Source organism: Meriones unguiculatus, chromosome 17, assembly GCF_030254825.1.
Source record: "Meriones unguiculatus strain TT.TT164.6M chromosome 17, Bangor_MerUng_6.1, whole genome shotgun sequence".
Taxonomy (NCBI): Eukaryota; Metazoa; Chordata; class Mammalia; order Rodentia; family Muridae; genus Meriones; species Meriones unguiculatus.
Window position 1 is genome coordinate 10,292,030 of NC_083364.1, and position 22,381 is coordinate 10,314,410.

The 22,381-nt window shown below is 44.8% G+C and overlaps 1 protein-coding gene across 2 annotated transcripts in view; it reads right to left on the reverse strand.

Annotated features, from left to right (window-relative positions):
* Ppm1h (protein phosphatase, Mg2+/Mn2+ dependent 1H) overlaps window positions 1-18,359 on the reverse strand; it is a 253,956-nt gene extending 235,597 nt beyond the window's left edge. The window contains exon 1 of one of the 2 annotated variants that reach the window (XM_021636507.2): window positions 17,743-18,359. In XM_021636507.2, coding sequence (XP_021492182.1) covers window positions 17,743-17,987 — 245 coding nt within the window. In that variant the 5' untranslated portion in view covers window positions 17,988-18,359. The remainder of the gene's footprint in view (window positions 1-17,742) is intronic. The other variant, XM_060371003.1, reaches the window with a different exon arrangement.
* Window positions 18,360-22,381: the final 4,022 nt, after the last annotated feature.

The following is a 22,381-nucleotide window of genomic DNA, read 5'->3' on the forward strand; positions in this document are numbered from 1 at the left end:
ACAAATCAAGACGTAGAGCACTATTTTGAACACTGTAAAGCACGTCACACACTGACATATTAAGTTACAAGTTTCCTGATACTTTAAAAACACAGTTTGACTTTTGTGACTTTCCAAGTAAAATTGCAAGCAAGACACCAACCTCCTTCCAGGTCAGACGCTGAGAGCAGCACGGAGATGTGGCGGCTTTGGGGCCACATGAAGGTACAACATATTGATTAAAGTTACATCAAGTGCAGCCGCTTCCCACAGCAATTTAACTGGCAGCTGAGAGCCAGGCAGACATCCTTTGTCACCTACCCATGCATGGCTTGAGACTACCCAAGGGCATTAAGTGTACAGATATTTGTGAGCTCCATTATTTTATTCCAGGAAAGATCAGTAAGATGTTTCAACCACTTTTGTTTTTTTAAACTTTCAGTAGGCCTTCTTCAGACATGGGCAAATTACCACCACCTGGCTAGAACTGTGGTACAGAACTCACGACTCACCAACAGGATGAAGCGTCCTCCTTTCAGTTAATGCTGCCATCATTCTTGGACAAAACACTAACTGCAACATTACCAAGCTGGGGGTGGGGCTCACACAACTTTAGCTCCTTCTAAAGCTGAATAAGCTTTTATCAGAATTGTGGCATTCTCAGACACGGTGTTCTCGGTCCCCCTTGGTGCCCTTTCCTTCAGCGTTGCAAAGGGCAGGAGGGAACAGACCATGGCCCTCTGCGAGAGGGTTAGTTACCAACACGCCACAGCTGGGTTTTAATTATTTCTGGAGAACTGCAAACCACTCTATCACATGTAACTAGACCTCCCAGTGCTTGTCACTGTGCACGTTCGGCCTGCAGACCCTTCAGAGCTTGTATTTAAGATCCATCATAAGAGGAAAGAAACCCAACAAAACAAAAAACAAACCATGGCGTTTATATGAACACTACGGCATAGTGTTTAAAAGCCAGTAGAAATTAATCAGCGCACAACTTCTAAGACGTCAGTGGTTACGCTGGTGGCGGCTGAGGCAATGGCCTAACTTAGCAGCTAACGGAGAGCTGCAAACGCTGCAGCCGTTGGGGGTGGACAGCAGGCCGAGACAACCCCAGGCTTCCTCAACTGCACAGCGACCATCGTGGTTTCCCAGCACCAGACCTTCTTCCGCACTGCTGTGTGCAGGCTTCCATCTTCCCAGCAAGAGCACAAGCCCCTAAGGTTAAAAGCTCGGCCTCTTTTGCCCTTGGCACACACGAAGGATGCAAATAAGGAGAGAGAGGAATACCAACTGAATGATCCGGGAAATGCAAAAACCCACAGTGCCCAAAAGATGTGTGTTTTATCTCTGACTAATGATTTCTGGCCCTACCGCCTTTATCACTAACGATGGCCAGACAGTACTAACGCCACACAACCATTTAATAAACAGCCCAGGCATATAAGCCACACCAGAGCTCAGGAGGAGATCAAGCACTCAGCGGACAAAAGACCACAGGGAGGGCAGGAATCTGTCTTCATGTCAGAAGTGGAAGAATTGCTTTCAACTGTAACTTTTTTTATAGTAGTATTTTTTTTGTATCTATAAAACGTAGTTCAAGAAATAAAATTAAAAGTTGTGCCGACTCAAAATAGTGAATGCCACACCAGCAGTTTCCAGAGTACAGTCTTGGGGAAACTTAGAGGTCTCTGAGACTCTCAATGAACAAACGAGGTCTATCTTTGCTTCAGAATTAATTTATTGGTAAATTAATAATAACTTAATAAAATTAAGAATATGTTTAGTGAGACAGGAAAATCATCACTTCAAGGCTAATTTGTACTATCTAGGAAGTTCTAGGCCAGACTAGCCACGCTGGCCAAAACTTTGAAAGAGCAAAAACAACAATAAAAAGAACAAAACAATGAACTTGTTTATTAAGTGAATTTATACATATTTTAAAATGTTCTGTTTTGATTCCTAAATGCATTAAATAACATCAGGCATAGGCAACAAGAATGAAAGCATTCGGGGTCAGCGCGGAGCAAAGCTAGCACAAGAGTGGATACTAATTACTTCAATTTAACCCAGAATTTCTTTGTCTTTAGTTCATTTATATCTGCAGGCTCAGGATTTTAAATGAAAATGCACTGACAAGGTGGATGGAGAAGGCACAGTGGATAGCTTTGAGCTTCTGTATCAAATGTGAACAGCAAATGTCAGCGTGAACACTCCACCCCTTACCAATTCAATAATGTTCCAGCTGACACATAAAGGATTAATGAGCACGCAATCTGTAATACAGCCCTCCTCCCTCACCTTCAGGGACTGTTTTCCAGGGCCTCGGAGGATGCCTGCAAGTGCAGACAGAATCAAACTCTTCAAAGTCTGCATGTCTCCTGCCTATGCAGATCTATGATAAAGCTTCATTTTAAAACTAGGCCTAGTAAAGATGAAAACAATAGCCAGCAGTGAGGCAAAGTCAATATATGTGATAAAAATTAGGCGAAGCAGTATGTTTCAGGAAAGGTTATCAGACTTCACTCACAAGTCTGCGGATGTGAGACCGTGATGCCCACTGATGAAGAGGGGTGAATGCGGTAGGGATCGTGACATATCCTTGGTAACGAGAGGTGAATGATGCAGGCATCGTGGCACAGCCTTGGGCTGATACATAAGAAATGCTTGAATACAGGCACTTTAATGCGGTCCCGTTGGTACCAACAGCTAAGCAGGCAGGTGAGTAACCCACACAGCGTAGATACGCTGGGCTACGGAATGATCTGTGTATGTAGGAAGGTAGCCCTGGATTCTATCACACTATTCTGAAAGGTGCACAACTTAAAATTTATGAATCGCTTCTTTTTTAATTTTCCCATTTAATATTTTCAGAGTGGGTACTGAAGCCACAGAATGTAGCTAGGGATAAAGAGAAATCACTATACACTCTTCCAAAAAATTTTTTTAAAACAATGTAACAAGATTAATGCATAGGAAAAAGGGAAAAACTTCAAAAGGTGAAAGCGGTGATAGAACTAACAATACCCAGAAACTGCGATGGTTTCTGAACTGGTAACAAGACACACCTCTCTGTCAGCCACTCCTTCACATACACTGAGAAACCTACTTTCTCCAAAGGGGGGTTTTCTTTGTTCTTAGTGGCTTTTTAAGGGCTTCCCTCTAGTCATAGGGTAGGAAAGCTGAATGCTCTTAGTTTTCCTTTCTCCCAACAGGATGTTGTGTAACAGTTTTCTTGAAATTGAAACATTCCATCCTCCAGGACACTCTTTAAATGGGAAGCTAAACAACTCAAAAGGGCTTCAGGAAGTCCCTGAAACTTACCAGTTTTCCTAGGCCAAGCCCTCCCTGAGTAAGCTATCAAAGCTCAGCCCCCTAAGACGACGAAGCTAAGCTGCAAGGGAGACTCTGACACCAGCCAGCTTTTCATTCTCAAGGAGAAACCAGGAAGAGATCTAGACGCGCTGATTCACCAAGAAAGGATACTCTCCAAACAGCTGAGCTGCCTGCAGCCTGTGCAGTGTGCTCCAGGCTTCCAGATCTTTGAGCTGTTTCCCTGGGGTGGGCCTTGGAGATGCAGCCGTCTTTGAGTCATATCTGCTCTTGTATGTAACCCTTCACCTACAGTCCTGTGAGTTACCCCAATAAAACTCATTCACCAAGTTCACCAAGTTGGACTTTGGTCTGTCGTGGATTCCCTTATCTGGGGTGAGCGGTGTCTCCCAGGAAAAATTGTGACCCACACACTGGGCAGTGCAGGTGCAGAACACACTAAGCCATTCTGCCAATGAACAACAGTTGCCAAGTGAATCTGAAACCTCCAGGCGCTGCGGCACCCAGGAGCTGAATACACAGTTTCACATAAGCCTGTAGGACAAAGGTGACTTTCCCTTCATTTACAATGAAGAGAACTGTATTATGTTCCTAGTAGATCAACTTTACATTTGATCATCGGCGTACTGATTTTATGGTAAGTATGGAAGGGATATATATGAACAACAACTGTAACACTTCAAGATTATTAAAAAATACAATAGGGACAAATGATGTCATTGTTTATACTGTCAAATGCCTATAGCCAAGATGTTTCTTTTGTGCTTAAGCATCATCCAGCTGGGCTTTAAATTGGTCCTTAAAGAACGTTACATAAAATTCAAAATTTAAACCTGAATGTCAAAGTGAAGTCAAATGTCAAAAGCTCCTTAACCCAGCACACATAACTCAGCAAACTTACACTACTAAAAGAATTACAGACAAAACATATCTGACATTTCTCAAAATTCCCATTTGGAAAAAAAGTCACTTTACACATTATGTCTTAACATGGATTTATATACAAGAATGCCAAAAATGCTTATACCAGAATCGGTGACACACACACACACACATGCTTAAGTGCCTCTTGCTAGAAATCAACCCAAAAGCTTCTCATGTGCTACTGAAATGTTCTAACAATGAGATGCACCCTCCCCAAACCAGAACTGTTTGCAACATGAAAAATCTGGATATATCATGATCGCGGGGAAAGACATGCTATAAAAACAGACTACATGGAGTTACTAAAAATGATAGGTGTGGTGGCTCGCATCTGTAATCCAGCACTCAGCAGACAGGCAGGAAAATCACAGCACACCTCACCAGTCTGGCTCCGTAGCCAGTTCATGCCAGCCTACTCTGTACACTAAAAGTTATTTCAAAAGGAAAGAAAGAAAAGAAAAGAATATGATATTTGTATTTACATGAAAAACATTCATTTTAAGGTGGAGAAAAGTAGTGAGTGGCTAGAGGGATGACTCAGCCTTTAAGTGCACTGGCTGCTCTTCCAGAGGTCCTGAGTTCAATTCCTGGCACCCACATAGTGGCTCACAACCATCTATAAGTGTAATGGCATGGGATCTCATGCTCTCTTCTTATGTGAAGACACGTGCAGACGAAACAACCACACAAAAAATACATATTTTAAAAAATAAAAATACTAAGTATGGAGAATTACCTCAATTTCATAAATATATACATACTGAGAACTACATAGCCATTATAATTTTATCAACAAATAACGTTTATACGTAACTATGTTTTTATAATGTTTGTAAGAATTTGAAGTGCCTACAACAAGCCTATCAACCCTCCAATAAAAAAGTATACTAGCAGAAATCACTTCTATGTTCCTGACTAATTAATTGCTACTTCCCCCTGTTGAGACGTTAGCAGACATCTACAGATATTTGTACGTTCTTCTCATTCGTAGTTAGCAAATGACAGAAAATTTTACAAGAGAGACTTCTGCCCTAGGGTTGAACTCTGCTAGAAAAATATTATTCTCAGCACGAGTTTAATTAAATCTGCAGCCGACGAGCATAAGGCCTATCAGGCAACTTGGCAGCATTGTAAAAGCCAAGAAAATAAACCATTATGAGGCAGTTTTTCAACAAGGAACAGAACACTGGAAACTTCCCGGAGTGGTGTGCTTGAGGAAGGTGATGAGCATTTAAATTCCAAACACAATGATCTTGGGGTCTTGGCACTGACCTGCACACAGGCAGGGAAAGGCCCTAAGGTGTATGTGCAAACTCCAGCCCTGCTGGGACTGAGGAGGAACTGCAGCGACAGGCCCTGGGAAGGCAACACCGGAGTGGTTAAGCTGTTACACTGGGACCTGTGGGACGCTGCACTTTCCCTTGGGCTGAAGCAGACTGGTCCGAGGTGGTCATGATAGCGCTCTTCATGAAGCCATGGGGATTTGATGTGTCTGGGTTCCCCCCCCCCCCATGTAGGAAACTCAATGTGCGTGTTGCACAGCTTACCAAGGAAATCTCCAACCACTCTTAAAACCGCTGTGAAGATGACGACAATGACAATAGCCTGTAAGGGTCAAAGGTTAGGAAACAAACTTTTCAGGAGTCCAGAGCACTTGCTCACACCCTGAGATGTCCCCCAGAGGCCACACACTCAGGACTACAGTGCTAAGGGGAGGGCCTGGAGCCTTTCGGAAGCAAGGCCAGCTGAAGGCAGTTCAGTCACTAAGGCACCCATTGATGGAAATATTGGGACACCTCTCCCTCCACCTTCCACTCTCCCCCCTCTCCTCTGACCACCATGATGTACTATGCCACACAGGCCAAAGGCCAGGCCACCCTGGACTTAGGTTTCCAAACCTGTGAGTGGCATAAAATGTTCTCACTTATGAGTTGATTTATCGTGGGCATGTTGTCTGAGATGGGACAGACGGAAAGCTAATACACTGGTCCTAGTGGTACTCGGGATGAAAGAAGAGCCGTAACTGTGGAGTCTCTAAGGATGACGGCAAGGGGGAAGGCAACTTCCGGTGGATACAAAGGATGTAAGGGCTAGCACAGCCACGTGGCCCCTGTAAGTATTCACCTGCTGCCTTGAGGTAGGAGGGAGAGAGGCAGGGCTTCAAGCACGGCCTGTGAAATCCCATGGGGGTGCTTATTTAAATAAATAAACAGCAGCTGCCACAATCCAGTTTGCCAATTCCTGTCTTCTTCCTATTTGTGGCTGCACTGAATTACCAGCCGCGCTCACTCTGGACACCTGGTTCCAGCAACACGGCAGCCTGGCCTTTGGTGGCTGTGGCTGTTAATAAGCACAGGGAGAGGTGCCAGGAGGCCATCTAATCTGCGCTGGCTCTGCTCCATCCTCTGCATCACGGAGGGACACTACCCCAAGGACGGATAAAGCTGCTGTTTCTCCCTCAAACACACATTCCGCAGTCCATCACCTGCGTAGGCTACTCATTTGCAACCAAGCACTGTACTTATTTCCCGTTTTTGAGAAGAGAGCTACAGTTCCTTCTGTATTGGTGCCAGCTTGATTTCCTAGCAGGGCCTTCCCTCACATTCACTCCACCTTCAACGCTCACACCCCAGTGTGGAAGGTGGAGTTTCTGCCACCTCTGTATTCTAAATATGCGTTGTCAAGGCTCACCTTTCCTAAGCAAGGAGGAATGGCTGCTGGTGTACCAGGGCAGACCACTGAAATAAAGTAATTCAATGACCTGCTACAGTTCTATTCTTTAAAACAATCAACGTACTATGTGAGGTTTTCCCCCCTTCCTATACAGAAAAGGTCAGATGGTAGAAAGGCATTTTTTTTTTAATGCTTAAAAATCTATTTTTCGTCCCCTAAAAGGACACTCTACAAGCCACTTTGGCCCTCTCAGCTCACCAAGTAATTGATCTCTCTGTCTGTGTATAGCCCTGCAATGATTAATCACAGTGGTGGTCCAGTAAGCTTTCACAAGGCCTAGCTTGTGCAAGTATTCGATGGAGATGTATACACTCTAGGATGGTTACAGGACAGCAAAGACTGGTGGGGACACTATGTTCAATGCTGCTAGCCTGGCTGCTCCCCAAATCACTAACATGAAACACAATTAAAATGTGTTTAAAATGTGACTGCTTAGTTAAGAACTCAGGTAATATCTTCGAAACTTAAAAAAAAAATTCTCATAAAATCTGACTTATGATTTGAGTCCTGTTCTTGAGAACTCCAAATTTCCGAGTAGCATGATCTACTTTTTAACTTATCACATAAAGAGGACAGATTGGTTTCAAGGCTTACTGCATTTCCAAAGACATTACATTACCAAAAAAGCACTTTCTAGTCAAGAAAAATATGGTAATTTGACAAACCCCAGACTGCTATGCTTAGTTTATGCACATAAACCAAGAAAAAGTATAACTAAGAAAGATTGCTGTATTCAATGAAATTATTTTAAAGTTCTTGAAAAACATCTTATTCAAAACACTAATGTGCTCACTTTACCCTTATCCGACTTAAAGCCCCTGAAGATCAGGCTTTGGTAGTTTCTTCTGAGTGGCTAAATAAATAAATAAATTAAACTTCTTTTCATGGTAATTTGTTTACAAGAATATGATACCTTTTGCTGTTATTTAACTATATTTTATTCATCTTGTGGGCCATGGAGCATGCATGGGATTCAGGTGAAAACTTGTAGGAATAAATTCTCTCCTTCCACATTCTGGGTCCTAGGAATGGGATTCAAGTCACCAGACTTAAGTGTCTTTATCCACTAAGCCACCTCACTGGTCGCACAGCGCTCAGCCAGTTTCAGCAATTCGGTAGCCAGCACGGGCATCGAAAGACAACTTGAGATAACTGGAGTTCTCGTCAGCCCTCATTTATTATTTTGTTTTTATTTATCTTGGTGAGAGAGATAAAGAGACACAAAGAGAACCATGAAGATGTTTATATTAAGAGCTCATGCAGTTCCTTAGCAACCATCCATAGCCAGTTATAATTGAGCATTGTTGTTATACATTTATTACATTAAGAAAGCATAAACCCCACACCTAGAAATCACTTATAAGTATTTAAATTGTACAGTCACTTACAACAGTGGTTCACAACCTGTGGGTCACAACCTGTTTGGCAAAGCTCTATCTCCAAAAATATTTACATTATGACTCAACGGTAGCAAAATTAAAGTTATGAAGTAGCAATCAAAATAATTTTATTGGTGGGGGTCACTAAAACATGAGGAATTGTTTCAAAGTACTACGACATAAGGAAGATTGAGAACCACTGCCATAAATAAAAAGAAGTCTGAGATAGTGTGAAAAAATACTACGGATCTACATGGCACAATTGGCCTGCCCACCCCAGAAAAAAAAAAAAAAAGAAGCCACTGAGCATGTAGGTACCTTGACCTTCCTATTCCTAGCACACAACCTCTACTTCAGAGGCCAAGATGTCTTGATTCACCCTGAGCACTATGCAGACTCCATCCTGGAGTCTTTATTAAAGAGTAAAGAGGATCAGCCCCTGGCTAGAAGAGTGACTCAAGTTTCAAATAACTCATTCATGATGCAATTCAACAGGAGCACAGCACAGAGACATGTTCCAAGTTTATCCCTGCAAAGCTCCAAGTGACATGAACGTTAAGACTCAGAACAGCGGTTCTCAACCTTCCTGATAACGCGAACCTCGTGTTGTGGTGATCCCCAACCATAAAACGATTTTTGTTGCTACTTCATAACTGTAATTTTACTTTTGTTATATACTGCACCGTGAATAGCTATGTTTTCCAATGGTATCAGGCAACTCCAGTGAAAGGGCCATTCAACTCCCAAAAGGGGTCATGACTCATTGACACAGAAAATTTAAAGACTGAGGAGGTGTTTTCAGGGTGCCAATGATGCACAAGTTCAATGTGGGGTGTCCCCGACACACAACAACACCCAACCGTTAGCGGGTTTTTTTTTTTTCTTTTGAGAAGATCAGAACTACTCAGTCCAAATTTTTTAATCATTGTGCAAGGAATAGCATAAAGTAACCAGAATAAGGAAAATACATTTGTAATAACTCAAGGATGGCTTGAATGATGACACAGGCAACTATAACCACAAAGCAAATGTAGCACGATATGAACTACAGAATCAAGATTGTGAGGATGTTGTTTACTGGCACATACTGGCTTCGTTTTTCTTCTGCAGGTTTCAAACTCTTTGTAAGGGGCTGAGTCCTGGTAGTGTACACGTACAATTCTAGGACTTGGGTGGCAGAGGCAGGCAGATCTCCCTGAGTTCCAGACCAGCCTGGTTTCCACTGTGAGTTTCCTGCAGCAGTGTCTTTTTTATATTAAAAAAAGAGAAATCCGATCTATCTTTAAAAAAAGTTTATGTAAAAAAAAAAAGTCACAATGGAGGATGCCGTACGTCTCTCTGGAACAATGCTCAGTCTGGAAAGCAACACACTTTTTTTAGTCTGAAGAAAAAAGTGACCCAGAGTTCAGAAGTGAAAGGGGCCTTGGCAATCTCCAAGAAGAGTTGATCCATAGTTTTATGGGTCCATAAAAATTAGAAAAACCCTGGCAATTTCACAGTAACACTGTAAGTACCTGATTTAAAAACTGTTCTTGTGCCTGAGATCACATACTTCTATACTTCTGGCTTTAAAATTTAATTACTACGTTGGTGAGAGATGATAAGATTAAATATCTTCTGGCCAAATGAAAATAATCCTATGTTGGTTTTCTCAGTATTTGGGGAGTAAGTTTACAAAATGAAAATTATGGAAACTAACCAATCCAATCCAATCTCTCTATGTTATAAGAAAATAAAACAAAACAACAACAACAAAAAAAACAGAGGCCAGAACTATGATGAACTGAAATAGTAGCTCCCTCTACAGTCCTGGGCAAGTCCTTTGCTCCAGAGATCAGAGAGGTGACTGACGTTACAGCCCATCTAAGAACAAAACCGAGGCTGCACACACAGGGACGAGAGGGTAAGTCACCTGGCTGGCTGGCCTTTCTGTGGTGTGCTGAAAAAAGCGGCTCCCATTCTCAGCATTTACGGCAACGTTCCTGAGCTTTGACAGTAAGCATCCATCCACACTTGTGAAAACGTAGTTTAACACAAGAGCATAAGGACATGCAAATTTAAGCCCCAACCCCCACAAGACCATCATCTGTTTGTCTTATTTTCTCATATCCAAATGGACAGCATGAAATTTTATGCAGAACGTTATGAGACAAGCCATTCTCCTTTGCAGGCTTTTACTATATGGAGATTCAGCATGACATCCGAGACAAACGAAAGCAACCACTATCAAACCTCAGACTTTAAATGTACTGAGAAAACCTGTGAGCTACAAAACAAATACATAAGAGCAGCTCATCAAACTGTACCCATATCCACTGTCAGGAAATGGTACAGACATTGGAACATTAAAAAGAAAAGAGGCTGCAGAAGATAAATGGAATGTCACAAAACACACTAGACACCCACTGACATAGTATGTCTCGGCCAGCCTAGGACTGCCTAGAAACCAGAGGTGAGGAAAATAGTTTCAGTGGAGCTGCACAACTGTACTGAGGTTGACCCCACACACAGGCAGCGTCACTTCCTCTACTGGCTTCGCAGACTAAACAAAAGGAAGGAATCTAGCTGTGGGACAGCACCTCTCACTCTGCTTCCTGACTGCAGCTACCTCAAGCAACTGCTTCAATGACTTCCCACCCTGAGGGACTCTCTGGCCTGGAACCATGAGCCAGAACAAACCAGGGCTTCCTCAGGCCGCTTCTGTCAGGTAATACACTGGCTATACGAGAAAAATGCTGCCATGTGCTAGGCTGAAGGTTAACGCCCCTCATATATAAAAAGCTCCTACAAACAAAACAATAGTTATCTCCAAAGAGAGGAGAAAACTACACAGATCAGAAAGACAAATAAGCCAAGTGGCCAAGATATGATAGAGGCATATGCATGACTACCTAATTTCATCAAGCTCAAGTTTTAATGGAGCACTTCTCGTCTTTTTGGTAATTAGCAAACATCAAAGGCTTTACTGCTCCATCAGTTTACAGTCGCACACGGCTGACTACAGCGTGAAGTGCTACAGCCAATCTGATAACAAGAATCACAGTGATGAACATGCATGACTCCTCCCCGAGCTCTCCACAGCTAGAAACTGTCCTTGAGGAAATAATTAGTGGAGCAGAATAAATCTTAAAAGCCTAAATGTAAATCCCAGGCGGGGCTTCGGCCAGTGATTCGTTAACACAAAACCTTCCACTGGAATATAAGACATCACCCTGGATACTGACTTATAGTCCAACACCCACTCATGAAGAAGATGCCTTCAAAGGCATGTGCAAGTGATCCACTTTTAATTTTTAAGTTATACTAAGTCTGGATATCTCAAGTATTAACAATGGTTATTGGTTTTACAATTTCACTGTGTTCTCTACAGCTTTCAGCAAATCATATATTATTTAAATTTTTAAACAACATATTTTACAGTTATATTTTTTTAAAGTTTTGTTGTTGTTAGAGGTAGGTAAGGAGTTAAAGAACATGTGTTATTTACAAATCAAAAAGGAAGAAATACAAGACAGGGTAAAACCATCAGAGGTGGGAGTGAGAACTGAGTATGGGCCTTAGGACGCCTGCCACTTAAAAGGCGTGTGTGCTTTTGAGAGCGGCTGTGCTGACATGCTTAATTAAATTCACATGGAGAGTACACAGCAAAAGCATGCACACAGGCACATCTCCACACGCAGCTGCTGTACCGAGCAAATGCAAACGTGTCTAATGGGGGTGGTGGTGGAAATGGGCCAAGCACATCAGACGCCATCCTTTTATTTTCAAAGCGTCTATGACAAAATAGATTAGAAGCTGGTAAGATCACTGAAGGGACCACTTAGGAGAGGCCTCTCAACTCCTGCCCTTAGCATCAGTTGATGTCAGTAGGTTTATCCTGCGTATTTACCCACTTTGCATTCCATCCACAACCAGTAGGGAACACGGTAACAACTGAAGGTCGCAGAGACAAGGTTATAAATCACAATCAAAGCATGGCTACTTAACTGCCATCTTCCCACTCTCTTCCCTTCCCCCCATCTGCAGGGGTGGATCACAAACACTATACTTGATGAAACTTTAGCTAGGTTCCTCTAAGGCAGTGGTCCTCAACCTTCCTAATGCTGCAACCCTTTAAGACAGTTCCTCACGGTGTGGTGATCCCCCAAGCATAAAATTATTTTCATTGTTACTTCGTAACTACTGTTAAGAATCATAACATAAATATCTGTGTTTTCCAATGGTCTTACACAACCCCTGTGGATGGGTAGTTCTATCCCCAGAGGGGTGGAGACCCACAGGATGGGAGCTGCTGCTCTGAGGTCTCTTCTTTTTTTTTATTAATAATTTTTATTTTTTATATTAATCACAGGCTATTTACTCTGTATCCCAGCCGTAGGTACCTCTCTCATTCCCTCCTAATCTCACCCTCTCTCCTTCATCCCCACCTCTGCCCCTTTCCAAGTCCACTTTCCATCTGACCCTAGCTTATCAGGTATCATCAGGACTCTGTCCCCTGCAAAGTCCTCTGTGGCCTAGCAGGGCTGCTCCTCCCTTGATGGTGGGGCAGGGAAGGGGAAAGGTCAAAGAGCCAACCATTGAGTTCATGTCAGAAATAGTCCCTGTTCCCCTTACTAGGGAACCCACTTGGATACTGAGCTGCCATGGGCTACATCCAATCAAAGCAGATGCTGAGACTCATAACCAAACCTTCAGCAGAGTGCAGGGAATGGTATGAAAGGGGGAGTTAGTATGATCTGGAGAGGACAGGAGCTCCATAAGGACCAAATATACCCGGGCACAGGGGTCTTTTCTGAGACTGTTTCTCCAACTAAGATCTCTTCTTGCAGCACTTTCACGCTCACCCTGGGGTCTTAGCAAGAATCCAGCGAAGGAAGTTCAGGAGGCATTCCTCAGCCTTGCTACCTGATCAAGCTTCCACGCCCCACCTTTGAAAGACAATCTGTTTCTAGCAATAATCTTGCTAGGTCAGCTCAGCTTGGCAGCTTTCACTCAACTCCCTAGCCATCAGTCCGGCTATCCAGAGGTGGCTGCAAATGCTATGCGGCAACACAGAACTTCTGGAGCCCTTTTCTTTATAGTGCTTATGTACAAAATCCGTGGGACGTTTGGCAACAGAGCTAATCACAAACCTATGTGGCGAATAAAAGATACTTTGCTTCCCTCATGTGATCTAAGTTTTGAGATTCAAAATTGCCCAGACGCATTAAAGACTAAAGCCACAACAAATAACCTCCCCCAACTGTGTGATCCCTGATTTCATTTCAAAGATGGCTATTTGTTGGCAGCTGGCAGCTAGTGGCCTTGATTGAGAGACGGAATGGCCTACAGACTCTAAAACAAACTCAAACACCTGTGAGTTGGTATTTATTTTAATGTTCTTTTACCTAAAAGTTTATAAATTACAACTCCATGTGACTCAAAGAATACCTAATGCTCATTTAACAGAGGTTCTCAAAGCAATGTTTTAAGACATTTTTTTTTTTTTAGCCCATGTCCAGGGTTGCTTTTATAAGAAAATATGTAATAAAAATACATTCAGTTACAAATGTGCAAAAATTATACAATTATTATTATTATTGAAAAATTCCGTTAGTAAAACTTAAATATACCAAGTTGTGTTTTTCAAAAACGCTGGCTCATTCTTTGGCATTTGTTGCAGTTTAAGGCACAAGCTCCATGCTTGCCTGCATGTGTGAGTCTGCCACTGATTCATGGTAGAAAAATTTGACAGTTTAAAAAAAAGTTTTTTGACAAATATACTAAGCCATTAAAACAACCAGCCGACCTCAGGTGCCTGCACCACAGGGACTACCTTTGTGGTGTTTAAACTGGAGGGAAGAAGCTGTCCCGTCATCTCTGGGTCAGATGGTGGCTTCCCCTGGTTATTCTCTGGGTAGACCTCACAGGCTAAGCCAGTGACTTCAAAGCCAAGTCTCAAAACAGAACTTGCAAATGCATGTTTTTAGAACACACTGTCTATCCCTGCAGTGCTTTAGAGAGCTTCAGAGCCTGGCAAACGCCCCTTAGTCTAGTGTGGTGCTTCTCAAGCTTTGCAATGCTGTAACCCTTTGACACAGTCCCTCATCCCGTTGGTGACCCCAACCATAAAATTATTTTCATTGCTACTTCATAACTAATTTTGCTACTGTTATGAATCATAAACATCTGACAGGTAGGGTGTTTGGTATTGACCTACGGGTTGAAAACTGCTCATTTGGTGGTTACATTTTCCCCACAATAAGAAACTCTTCAAGGAGCTGAAAACCCCATTAGTAAGTGTTAGAATGGAGGAAGGGTCTTCAGTCCTGGCACCCCAAGACTACAAGGACAGCTTATTGCAGATTCAGCCACACACAGACTACCTCTTCTTAAAACAGACCATTTCCACCACCCAAAAGGCTGGGCTGTTGACATTACAGCTCAAAGTCCTTTCTTCAGCAATCCTGTCACATGGGATGTCAACCAGACGCTTTCTTCTCCCGCTGAAACGTGCATGTGTTTGCATGTGTTTATGTGTGTAGGTATACATATCTCTAGCTTTCTTTCTACTTTTTAGTTACGAGACATGGTTTCCCTAAGTTGCTCAGCCTCAAGTAGACTTGAACTCACTCTACCTCAAGCAGACTTCTGTAACTAGTTATGCATTCTCTTCCTGTAGCCTCCTGGATAGGTGAGATCTCCCTGCCTCTGCCTCCCAAGTAGCTGTGATTAGAGCCTGTACCACTAGGCCTAATGTCAAACTTTTGTTAGAAACAGAATTAGGAGAACAGCTCCAATGGCATTCTTCTATTTCCACTATTTAAACAGTCTTCCCATCTACTGTCTATCCCTGTCAGCAACCTTCTAGAACAAAGAGGAATCCTATCTCCCAGTTCCTCCTCTAGGAAGAGGAAGTGACCTTTGCTCATCTCCCCACTTCCTTCTTCCTTCTGTTTCAGCCATTTTTTACCACTCAGGATGCATCTTTGAAAAAAAAAAAAACCACAACTTTTCTTTGTAATAGTTTTACCATATTTATATATAAATTTTATCATTGCCAGAATTAAAAAGAAAAATGACAGTTTGAGGTTTGAAAACAAAGAACATTACAGTGGCTTGTACAAGCAGGCATGAGGAGAGTTAGTCCTATCACACTGTTAAGGACATACCCTGGGTCAGATGGATGTATCGTAATTTGAAACTGTAGAGGGGGACTTTGGTGTCAGGGGCCCTGGAGTTGGACCGTCTGTGTCCAGATACAGTTGTATTAACATGGGTCATTTGCTTAACAATTTCATACCTCTGTTCTCATCTATGAAGTAGAAATAAGACCGTTATGATACTTAAATGGCCCAGCAGAACGTGAAAATACTAAAGAACATACGGCATGAATTCTATTAACATTATTAATATGACAACAATGAGATTTCTCAGGGGTCTGAAGAAGGGCAAACAGGTATTCCATGTAGTCTTGGATATACACCGAGAACTGTGTAAAATTGAGGGCAGTGAGGAAAACGCAGTTCTACCACACTGACCTGGAACGATGCCCCGATACAGTGTTTTATGAAAACGCTACAGAAGAACACCGACTAGGAGCCTGTTTGGGGAAGAACACAGAAGTGCTCACAGGTGCATCCAAACACATCTGGGAAAGCACGCATGGCAAACTTGGAGCTGCTGGGGCAGGGGTCGAGGGGAGGAGGATCTTTGTATGCAATGTGGGGAATGGGCTTAGCGGGAGGAAATAAAAAGTAGAACCATCCAACTTGTCTTTCCTACTTTGCAATGAAAAATTCTTTCTTTTCCTTTTCCTCACCCTTTGTGAGGTTTCCCCTTCACTGTGCAGGAGGCGGCAGGGGGTGGGGGGTGTTGCTATCTTCCTACCTCTGCAACCTCACCGTTTCTCAGCGCACCTCCCAGACCCTCAGGGGGCCATGCCCTCCCACACCCCCACAACACAGGATCTTAGCAGGGAAAAGGGCCGGACACCTCCAGTTGCTTTTGACCTTGCAAAGGATCCAATGGCTTTTAAACTTATTTCTCCGGCAAGGAACTGCCGGCATGAATTAGCAGCCTCGTCTCCCCTCCCTGAGGTTTCCTCACACAGGCTTCCTGCTGGAGGTTCACTGGCTGTTCTGTTCCTCCTGCACCTCTTTCACGCTCGTCTGCCCGAGTCATACACCCACCCGCCCACTCCACACACCCAATCCTCGCGCTCCTCTCCTAACATGCCAGTCATCCATCCCCGTTTGTACACAAGCTCGTGGAGTCACGATCACAGGATGTCGCGGATGTCGCGGGAGGGAAGAGAACTCGAGATTCCGGGCGTCCCGATTTCCTAGCCACCTACTTCCTGCACCGGAACCCAGCTCCTTAGTGAACCACGCCTGCCAGGGGGATCTGGGCCACCAGAACCGGGTCAGCCAGGGCGCCCAGGCACAGGGGAATTTCATTGGCTCTTGGGTGAGCCAATCAGTGAGAAAGAGAGAAGCCTTGCGTAGGTTGGGGATGGCTAAGATTGCAGAAAGGGTGTAAAGGGAAAGGGGCAGGTAAGCCAGACACAAGGGCTCGGGGTGATCTTGGACCCATGGTCACTAACCTAGGGATTAGGTCTACATTCCCTCTTCCTTCTTACTCTTCAGGTTCCACAAAGATACACAGTAAAAAAAGTGGGAGAAAACATTACTTATCCCATCGTTCACACGATGATTATCCATAGTCAACGGCCGCAGAGCAGGGGTAGGGCAAGGGACGCCGCTCCGCGCCCGGCCGTTAGCCTAACTCAGTCGGTTTTTAAAATAGCAAATCACCCCGGAGCTCGCGTAATCGCAAAAGCCGATTACTAAAATGCTGCATTCGACACCTGGAGTAAGTTTTCTATCTCCCCCAAGGACCGTGGAAGTCCCTGGTCGCGCAGCGCCCACTACCTGCTTATAGCCCAATGAGCTCCCGAGAAAGACCTTTCCGAGCACACAGTCACGCGCCCCAAGCCGGGACACATCCCGCAAGCATCTTCCTCGCCAAACTGTCCACGCGGGGGCACAAAGATGGGGGGGGGATGCACGCCGATACCAGGTATCCTACTATGTTGCAACTTCAGCAGAGATGTTTCACCCACTTTCCCCCCAAAGCGTCGCAGATCCCTCGCTACCAGACCGGTCCAGGCTCGGCGTTCCCACGGTCCTGCGCCGCTGCGGTGCCCTCTGCCACCCACTGCGTGGCCCGAAAGCCCATGCCCGGGGTTTTGTGGGAAGAGGGGAAAGAGGAACTAGGCAGTGTTCAGTGGAGAGGTTCCCGCAGGCCAAGGCCTGGAGGCCAGAGCCGGTGGGCAGCCCCGAAGCCGGGAGCGACAGGGGCCGGAACGGTGCGGGAAAGGGCCGCTGGGAGAGCGGGGCGCCGGCGCACTCACTCTGCGTAGCCGGTGGCCCAGGGCAGCCGCCGGGTCTCCTTGAGGATGAGGATGGGACGGGCGATGTGGTCTGCGCTGCACTCCACCTCGTCCTGAGACAGCCCGAGGAACTCCGGCCGCCCGTACGGGAAGCGCAGGGGCAGGTCCGAGCCTCCGCAGCCGCCGCCGCCGTGCTCGGAGCCGGAGCTGCCAGCCATGATGCCGCCCACGAAATTGGCCACGGCAGATTTCACCCGAGTGAGCATATTATCCCGGCGCCGGGCAGCCGCGGAGCGAGCAGGAGGCGGCGGCCGGGCCGAGGCGCAGCGCGGGGCATGCAGGCTGCGGCGGGCGCGGGGCGCACGGGCCGCCGGGCCGCTGGGGCGCGCGGCTCCCGGAGCTCAGTGCTGCAGGGGGCCGAGCCCCGGCCTCCCCTGCTCCCTGGCGCCGCCGCCGCCACCTCTCCCGGCGACACTTCCGCAACCGGGCGACATGGAGCGGGCGGGCGGCTCGGAAGACACAGCGCGAGCCCCGGGGGCGGCCGGCGGCTGCAGCGGGCGCCTTGGCGTGCGCGGAGCCGAGCCCACCCCGCGAGCCCGCGGACCCGCCGCTCCAGCTGCCACGGCTACCGCCGTCGAGTCATGTGATAATCAGGCTGCAAGGGCTCCGGCTGCGGCTCTGGCCCAGGCTCAGCCCCTCCCCTCTCGGCCGAGCCCGGCTAGCTCAGAGACCGTGACCTCGGGAGGAAGACCGAGCCTGGCCTGGTCGGTACCTGGCAAGGAGGATGGGGGCGCTGTGCGCTGGTGGCTGTACAGGTGTTAGGGGCTGTCACATGGCGTCAGGCAGCTGGGAGAAGCCAGAGGAGGGGTAGGCGCTTAGGAGGAAAATTGCCTTTGACCTCCGGAAAAGAAACTTGGCCGAGACAGGTGCAGTCGTGGTGGTAGGGTCTCCCAGTCCCGGGGTGGAAAGGAGCAGATCTACCCTGATGTTGGAGAGTACACAAGAATCCTGGGAAGTTTTCTCCTAGGCAGCTAGAGAATCACTCTCCCTTTTTCTTTGATTTTCACTGTTCGTGGCACGTACCTTGTTTTGAATGTCGACTACTTTTCCTACAGAAAACAAAAGAAGCCAGGAACAGGCACTACTTAAACAAACAAGCACAGCTGAACGAATTTACACACACTCTTTCCTCCAATACAGGGACAGGTGTATCTTAACTATGGCAGGATTTTAACTGCGCAAAAAAAAAAAAAAAAAATTAAGGGCACGTGGAAAACTGAAGAAAAACAGAACACAGCCCCTGAGTTAAATGCTAAACTAAAAAACAAACAGTTGTTTATAATAAAATATATTTTAGTGATCGTAGGTTAATTTAAATGTCTTTAGGATAATAAATGTGCTTCTTCACGGTAACATTTGTTAAATACTGGTTTGGCTTTTTTTTTTTTTTTTTTTTTTTTGACTTTTGCAACAGGACAGGTATCCAGTTCATGCTAGACTGTTTTAAGTCGTGTTCCGATGTTTGCCTGCTATTAAGACTCTGTAGAACTAGACCGTGCTCAGCTCAGCTGTGAGGAGCAACCTTGGAAGTGCAGGAAGAGTACAGGAATCCAGGCCAGCATGCTTAGTGAATGAAGAGAGGCGTGTGGCACAAGTGCTGGAGAAGAGGGAGGCCTAGGCTTTGGAGAGAGGGAAGCCCAGCACTCCCTAGAAAGGGACGCTGCCCTTTAAGCCTGGATAAGCCCCAGTGGTTCCTGTCTTCAGTGCCTAGAATCATGGCAGGGAGTTCTTCCCTGGGGCCTTGCCCTGCAGAGCCTCACAGGTTTGTAGCTGGGAGATGCTGACTGCCTTTCTCCTCCTGTAGCCTGCAGACTATCTTTCAGCACCATGACCTCTAGTCTTTAAGGGTGGAGCTTCTAGATGGGCACCAGCTCAACCTCTCCATGTTCAATGACATTGTAAAAACCTGGGAGTCATCACTGTAAACAGATAATTAAAGGTTAACGCCATCAATATAAGATACATTCACACCCCACCGGCGGCGTTCCTAGTCTCCTTAGCCCACTATACTCATGAAAAACCCTGGGTCAAAAACACAAACCCAGCATGTTCTACAAATACCTAACCAGGGAGTAGCCTCGAATCAGGAACCTTTGGGGCTCAGCGACAACTGAAGTGTCGTTCCAAGTGACATTAACTTGACGGGAGAGGTGGCAGGAGGGAGAAACAAAACATCATAGAGAGAGGAAGAGGAAACTATAAACTTTAAATGGGAAGAGTAACGGAGGGAATCTAGGGAGAGGCGATGCCAAAGGCCATGTGAAAAACCACACGGAAACCTGCCACTGTGGAAGCTTCCTAAAACATGTACACACGTGAGAGGAATGGAAATGGAAGCACCAAATAACGGGGCAGCCAATACCCTAACTTAACATTTTATACCGCCAGGGAAGTCCCCCCAGAGCCAGGAACAGGTTACATCTTCTTGTGTTGGTAGCCAGACGGGCCCCATGGAAACACTCTCCACAACCTGATAGAAAACTCATCCAACATGGAGGTGTTGAGCTGGCACCTGACTAAAAGCTCCAGCCTTAATGACCAGAGTTCACGGTGCTGCAAGGTAGTCTGAAGGCTGCAGGAGGAGAAAGGCCACCATCAGCATCTCCCAGCTACAGACCTGTGACCTAGAACACTGACATGCCTGTGAGGTATACAATAGTAGCACTGACATTATTGGACCAATTCCTCACTTTCTGATTGGATTTGAGGCTCATTCCAAGAGACGAAACACATACCTGACATTGCTAAAATGGCTAAGATCCTGGCTCTAGGGGAAAATCTAATACTATAATTATGCTAAGGGAACAAAGCAATAAAATGACTCATGGTATATTGCTCTACCCAGAAATCTACACCTCACTCAACACACTTCCTCCTCCTTCACTAGATGGGAACTTACGCAGAGTCACAAGACTGGAAAGTGTGCAGAGATTTAGACTTTGGGGTGCTTAGTCCTAAATGGAATGTCTCTATGAAATGTCTCCCCCAGTACTCAGGGAGCTATATGGAAGAGGAGGCAGATGTATTGTAAGAACCAGAGGTGAAGGGGTGACTCCAAGCAACCAGTGTCTTCCAGAAAGAGCAGGACCGAAGGCACAGAGACTGTTAGAGCGTGCACAAACTTTGCACAGGTTCAAGCCAGGTGGGCCCTAGCTCTGAGAGGGCCAACTAGACACAGGCTCCCACACGGAGCCAAGAATTTATCTGCAATTGATGTCTTCTGGCAAAGGAAAAAAAAATCAGTTTTCTCCAGTAAATCTTTCCTGGGCAAATTAATCATTCTTCAAGGAAGGCCTCATGCCCAGGCATAGTTAGCAAAAGCAGAAACAAACTCAATGATATTTTTGTAGACTTTGTTTCATTTTGCTTTGTTTGGCCTTTTTTTCTCCTTATTTGTTCTTTGTGTGTTAATTTTTATTTTCGTTTTTGTGTATGTGTGTGTTTCTTGTTAATGGTTTCCTTTAAAGAGAGAGCAAGAGAATGAGGGGGAGAGAGAGAGTGAGAGAGACAGAGTAAGAGGGAGACAGAGAGAGGAGAAGAGAGAAAACATGAAGTTGGGTGGCTAGGGAGTTAAGGTGGGGAGGATCTGGGAGGATTTGGGGAAGGGGAAACAAGCTTAAAATATATTGTATGAAAATGTTTTTCAATAAAAAGGTGCAAACGAACAAAATTCACTTAAAATCTTAGATGGGGAATGCCCAGTCTTTTGTCTTCTCTAGGTCATGTACCATGAGTCACAGTTGTGTTTCAGCAACTATGAACACTTGTTCTAGCAGAGGACCTGGGTTTGATTCCCAGCACATACATAGCAGCTCACAACATTCTCTATATCCAGTTCCAGGGCATATGCTGCCCTCTTCTGGCCTCCATGGGCATGAAGCACACACGTGCCGAACATACATACAGGCAAAACATTCATAAACATAAAATAAAAATGAATAAATTCTTTTAAAATAAAAATGAATAAATTTAATAAAAAGAGTTTAATAAAAAGAATAGTCTTGGGACACATTAACAAACACTAATAAAATTTGGTGAGAAAAATGCTATTTGTGGTAGATACCACTACAGATAAGCAAAAATATCCTCATATTATAATCTTAATTGTGTAGTGCCACACTGAGTCTTTAAAACAGTTAAATAGATCCTAAGTTTCTTTCTGTCCCTCCTTTCTTCCTTCCTTGATCTGTTTTCTCTTTAAAATATTTTTCATCTAATATATTTTGATCATGTTTTCCCCTTCCCCATTGCTCCCAGTTTTTCCCCACCTCCATACCCACACAACTTGATGTTCTTTCTTTTTCTCTTTAAAAAGAACACACATGCAAAATACAACAACAAACAAACACAAAATAAGTAAGAAAAAAAAAAAAGGCCAAAATGGAACAAAAAGCCCACAACAAAACAAAACCATGAAGTTCATTTTGCTTGATCAGCTACTCCTGGGCATGAGGTGCCAAAGTTTTCAATCAGCAATATCAAGAAAATTAACATATTTAAATAATTAAAAAGTAATGCTTTTTTTTCTTTTAATTACAAAGATAAGAGAGGGCAGACTAAAGCTGTTGGCTATGTGATACAATGGTCAGCGCTAGGCACA